This window comes from Hordeum vulgare, chromosome 7H (assembly GCF_904849725.1).
Source record: "Hordeum vulgare subsp. vulgare chromosome 7H, MorexV3_pseudomolecules_assembly, whole genome shotgun sequence".
In the NCBI taxonomy this organism is placed as follows: Eukaryota; Viridiplantae; Streptophyta; class Magnoliopsida; order Poales; family Poaceae; genus Hordeum; species Hordeum vulgare.
Genome location: NC_058524.1, coordinates 25,592,716 through 25,598,036, shown reverse-complemented (window position 1 = coordinate 25,598,036; position 5,321 = coordinate 25,592,716). Strand labels below are relative to the sequence as shown.

The following is a 5,321-nucleotide window of genomic DNA, read 5'->3' as shown; positions in this document are numbered from 1 at the left end:
ACACTGGTATTGCTTGAGCGACAAATTTTATGAGCACAAGTTTGTGTGCAACTGATAAAAGCTTCTCGATCCACCCTTTTACCTTCGCCCGGACTTGGTCTTAAAGTTATCTAAATGTACCATTTTGTAAGTGTCCCGCATTAGTTGCGATACCATGTATTTGTCACTGAGAGATTCGTTATGAACATTCAAGTAATTTCTACAATTATCACGAACCTGCTGTGGGTAACCTTTACTCACAAAATATGGATGACTTGTCATTGTTAACTCTCTTCCCAAAAGCATTGCAAGTGACATTAACATGTTTGATACCACATCCGCACCCTCGACACTTGCCTTGAAAAGCAGCAGGTCGTCATATGAAAAAAAAATGGTTAACAACCAAAGCCGTGGGTGTCATGTTGCACTACTAGGAAAAGGGCTATAGATGATATAGATACTAATGGCGCACCACACAAGTAGTGCGCCACTACTATATAGTAGTGGCGCACCATGTGCAGGTGTGCCATTAGTGTGATGGACACTAATGGCGCACCACACACTCGGTGCGCCACTACTATTTTTTTTTTGCAAAACTACTGATGGCGCACCAGCAGCTGGTGCGCCATTAGTAACCAGGGTTACTTATGGCGCATCTGTTGGTAGTGCGTCACTACTATAAATTTTTTTAGCAAACTACTAATGGCGCACCACAGCTAGTGCGCCATTAGTAACCAGTGTTACTAATGACGCATCTGTTGGTGGTGCGCCATTACTATTTTTTTTTGCAGAACTACTAATGACGCACCACAGAAGGTGCGCCATTAGTAACCAGGGTTACTAATGGCGCATATGTAGGTGGTGCGCCATTAGTAACCTCGGACCAGCTAGATATTTTGGACAGCCACCTACCACACTCACTTTCCCCACTTTCATTCTCTCCACCTCCTCCTCCAAGCTTGTCTCGGGTGCCTCCTCCTCCTCACCTCATTTGCATCATAGTGTCCCAATAGTGTCCCCTCGCACCCTCCCCCGCTCCACCGCCGCCGAGCACCCACCGCACCCTCCCCCGCTCCACCGCCGTCGACGACCCCCCGCACCCTCCCCGGACAGCTCCACCGCCGCCGAAGACCCCCACACCCTCCCCCGCTCCACCGCCGCCGACGACCCCCCGCACCCTCCCCGGCCAGCTCCACCGCCGTCGACGACCCCCCGCACCCTCCCCCCTCCACCGCCACCGACGACCCCCCGCACCCTCCCCCGCTCCACCGCCGCCGTCGACCCCCCGCACCCTCCCCCGCTCCACCGCCGTCGACGACCCCCCGCACCCCCCCCCGCTTCAGCGCCGCCGACGACCCCATGCACCCTCCCCTGTCTCCTCGCTCGGTTCCCCCGAACGGAATCGGCCGAGCGCACCACCCACCCCATCCCTCCCCCTCGAGCTCCATTGCTATCCAAAAATAATAATTACTAATGGCGCACCTCTCTGGGGTGCGCCATTGCTATCCAAAAAAAAGATTACTAATGGCGCACCTCTTTGGGATGCGCCATTGCTATATAAAAAAAATTACTAATGGCGCACTCCATGGGGACGCGCCATTGCTATCAAAAAAAACATTCTAATGGCGCACCACTCAGGGTGCGCCATTCCTAACCCCTCTGCCCTCGCCTCTCCTGTGCCCTCGCCCTCGTCCACGGAGACGCCGCCCACCCCCTCCCCCACCCTCGTCCACGGAGACGCCACCCATGGAGACGTCGCCGCAGCTGCCGCCGCCCTCCCCCTCCCCCACCCTCGTCCACGGAGACGCCGCCCACCCCCTCCCCCACCCTCGCCTCTCCTCTGCCCTCGCCCTCGTCCACGGAGACGCCGCTCCTCCTCGTCGCCGCCTGCGCCGCCGCCTCCGCGTTCGACGCCTTCCACGTCCCCTCCGTCGAGGCCCAAGGCCACGTACGTATGCCGTGCGCCCCTCCCCTCTCCTGGCCTCTCTCTAGAGCGGTCTTCTGCAGTTGAGCCCTCTGAACCGCGAGCACTCGCCTGAATCCGTCACGCGATTCGCGGAGGTGGTGTCGCGAGTAGTAACGCCGGAATTTCGCGATCCTGTGAGGAGCCCAGTAGTAGGGTTCGGGGCTCGACATCGCCGGTTGGGGTGAGCTTTTGGAGATCTGGCCGGTTCTCTGTCCGTGAATTCGCCGATCTGCTCGAACGCATCTTGGCAGGGCAGGTTCATTGTACCAGGATATTCATTTACCTAGTATTCTATACGAGTACAAGTGTTTAGGCTCTTACGAGTTGTATGAAACTACTAATGGCCACCGCTCCACCGCCGCCGCCGACCTCCCGCACCCTCCCCCGCTCCACCGCCGCTAACGACCCCCCGCACCCTCCCCCGCTCCACCGCCGCCGACGACCCCCCGCACCCTCCCCGGCCCGCTCCACCACCGCCGACGACCCCCCGCACCCTCCCCCGCTCCACCGCTGCCGACGCCCCCCGCACCCTCCCCTGTCTCCTCGCTCAGTTCACCCGAACGGAATCGGCTGAGCGCACCACCCACCCCTGCCCCCGAGCGCCATTGCTATCCAAAAAAAATATTACTAATGGCGCACCTCTTTGATGTGCGCCATTGCTATCCAAAAAAAATTACTAATGGCGCACCTCTCTGGGATGCGCCATTGCTATATATAAAAAAAGATTACTAATGGCGCACTGCATGAGGATACGCCATTGCTACAAAAAAATTCTAACGGCGCACCCCGAGCGGTGTGCCATTGCTAACCGGCAGTGCGTCTCCCCTCCCAAATCCAACCGGCCACTCTCTCTCCCGTGCCCACTCTCTCTCTCTCCACCCGGATCCCGTCCCCCAGATCCACTCGCTCCGCTGTGCCTGCGCGCAGCCAGCGCGCAGCCCCGGATCCCGTCCCCCAGATCCACCCCGCCTCCTTCAGCCTCCTCCGCAACATCACCGGCAACCCAGAAGTCAGGTAAGTATCTGGATTTCGTGCAGTCTACCCCCATCCCCTCTCCTCCTATCCCTGGCAGTTTATTTCTTGATTGAGAGAAACAAATCGCCCCCCTCCCTCGCTTGTTTGATTGTCAGTGGACTGGATAAGAGTAGATCCGCTTGATTTTGGCCTGTTCGTGATGGGTGCTGAGTGTTGACTTCGCCGCTGCGGTCCATGTCCATGTTTTGTCAGGTGAAAAATAAAGCTGTGGTCTTGGTTTCATTTGGGTGGGAGAATCGGTCCACGAGGGGGTGAGAAGAGAGCCGTTTGACCTTTTGGGTGGCCTATTTTGCTTGTGCGCGTGGATTGTTGGTGAAATTATGCAGGGATCTTGCGGTGGTATAATTTTCTTTTCTGATTTCTGAGTATGATAATCATAGTTCCTGGAGACAGGAAGCCAAGTGTGTGATCCGGTCGGTTCTAATGGATAATGAAATATTGTACTACTACACGATCTACTTTTTGTGCTAGCAATTATTTAGTGCGCTTGCATGATCGGGAGACGATCTTAATAAACGTTATCTGCATTGATGATTATTTCAATAAATTCGTGGCAGCTCATCTTAATCTTGTTAGACAAGATCCTGAAACAACCTGTAATTCTTAGTAACGATGTGCTGAAATGATTTCATCTCCAGAGTCAGCAAGATGGGGAGGGCATCAGGAGTGCTCGAGAACCATGAGGAGGGTAGGCGCTACGCCGAGCACGGCCTCAGAGCCTACGTGCAGGACAAGACCTCCGAGATCATGCCAGGAATCAACAAGTTCTTCGCCATGTACGAGCTTTTCGCCATGTACCGTGAATGGCAAGAAGAGATGGCCAAGGAAATCAATGAAAGGCAGGTAGGTACGAAATTTGTTTGATGTTGTTTATAATAATAAAGAAACAGTAACTTGCAGAAGATATTTCTCACTGAGCTTATGGAGGCAATTGCGTCCCGTCACATGCTATATTGTGGCAATGGATAGGATATAGCGCTTTCAGGGTACTTATCAGTTATCAATGTTTAGAAATCTTCTTCTGTTCCTGTCGGAGCTTGTTCTGTTTGCTGACACTTGGATGTTCATAACTTGGTTTCTCGAGCTACAAATTTAGCACTTGTATCACATTTCTATCACATGTTAAACTGATGGTTTTGCTACAACCCTCCATCCAAATTAATAAAACCATTGGCATGGCACTTTGCTTGTAGAGTATAGACTAGATACCGAACGATGCGCTTAGAAAGTACGATACATATCTTCTTTTATTTATTTTTCTCTCCTGATTTTACCATGTTCCATACCATTGGACCGCCTTTTCCAGTATCTCTACAGCTAATCATTCATGCAGTTTTAGTTTGTTTTCATCTCTTTACTCAACGCTGTTTCTTTTGGCGTAATGCAGTGGGATTGTTAACCTGTCTTTGTATGCTCCGAAACTGGCTCAGGACTTCATCCATTCTGCTGCGTTTATCAGGGCATCTGTGGATGGGAGGCGAGTATTTCTACTGACTAGTACCAATCTTAACCCGTAATTTTCAGCTTACATTGTGTTGTTCCCCCCTTTCATAGATTCCGTTCATGCAGTTTCTGAAAAAAAGGAAATTGTAAATCCTAGTTTCAACTGTTGATCGATCTACACTTGTGCACTGTAGGTAAACTGCTTACAAATTGGGAGATTCTGTCTGCTCTTCGGGCTCCTCGCTCTTCGCTTTGCCCGGAAGCATGATATACTAATCCTGAGCACTAAAGAAGTTGAGAAATATAGTGCCCTCTCTGGTGGTTTACCTTGCCCAATATATGTGCTAGTATTGAAAGTTGTACATATGAGCAAACCGAGTTTTGTTGAGCTTTGCATTATGCTTTATACCACCCACTTAAATATAAAATGTGCATGCAATGCAAGACATTTTTGTGTATATACGTTTTCTTGTCTGCCGGATAGTTCAAATCTTGGCTTTGCTGGATATCTATCTTTGATGTGTTGGAACATTCTGATCTCAATAATCTGTAGGATCCATCGTATATTGTTTGTTGTAAATTTGCTAGTTCTATTCCTACTAATGTGTGTGCCGCAAGCAAATCAAATTTACATAACTTTTTCATGTAGATTTGCAAAGCTGGCTAAACGCCTTTGTTTCATTATCATTTAGTCTGTAAATTTTGTTCATGACCACTTTGGGCCATCTTCTCAAATAGCTCTGCTCTAGAAATAGCCTATAACCCTTTCATTTGCTTAGCTCCCGAGTAGAATTTACAGGTTTGACTGAATTGTGGAGAGGAATGCCGATTCGTTGCTGGTGCAGAGTCAGGAGTGCTTGGAGAAGGTTGCCAAGATGGTCTCCTTCCTCGCGCAGCC

The 5,321-nt window shown here is 51.0% G+C and overlaps 1 protein-coding gene across 1 annotated transcript; it reads left to right on the top strand.

Moving 5' to 3' along the window:
• Positions 1-2,676: 2,676 nt before the first annotated feature.
• On the top strand, positions 2,677-4,785 carry LOC123408085. Its single transcript, XM_045101285.1, has 5 exons — positions 2,677-2,759; positions 2,873-2,959; positions 3,619-3,819; positions 4,368-4,493; positions 4,618-4,785. Exons 1-5 carry the CDS (start codon positions 2,677-2,679, stop codon positions 4,619-4,621), a joined length of 501 nt encoding a protein of 166 aa, XP_044957220.1. The 3' UTR covers positions 4,622-4,785.
• The last annotated feature ends 536 nt before the right edge of the window (positions 4,786-5,321 follow it).

Bases quoted from the DNA above. Each gene is read 5' to 3' on its own strand.
- LOC123408085 (XM_045101285.1), top strand. From the start codon at position 2,677: ATGGCGCACTGCATGAGGATACGCCATTGCTACAAAAAAATTCTAACG. The intron at 2,760-2,872 runs GTGCGTCTCCCC...GCCTGCGCGCAG, and splicing joins TGTGCCATTGCTAACCGGCA to CCAGCGCGCAGCCCCGGATC. The intron at 3,820-4,367 runs GCAGGTAGGTAC...GGCGTAATGCAG, and splicing joins GCCAAGGAAATCAATGAAAG to TGGGATTGTTAACCTGTCTT.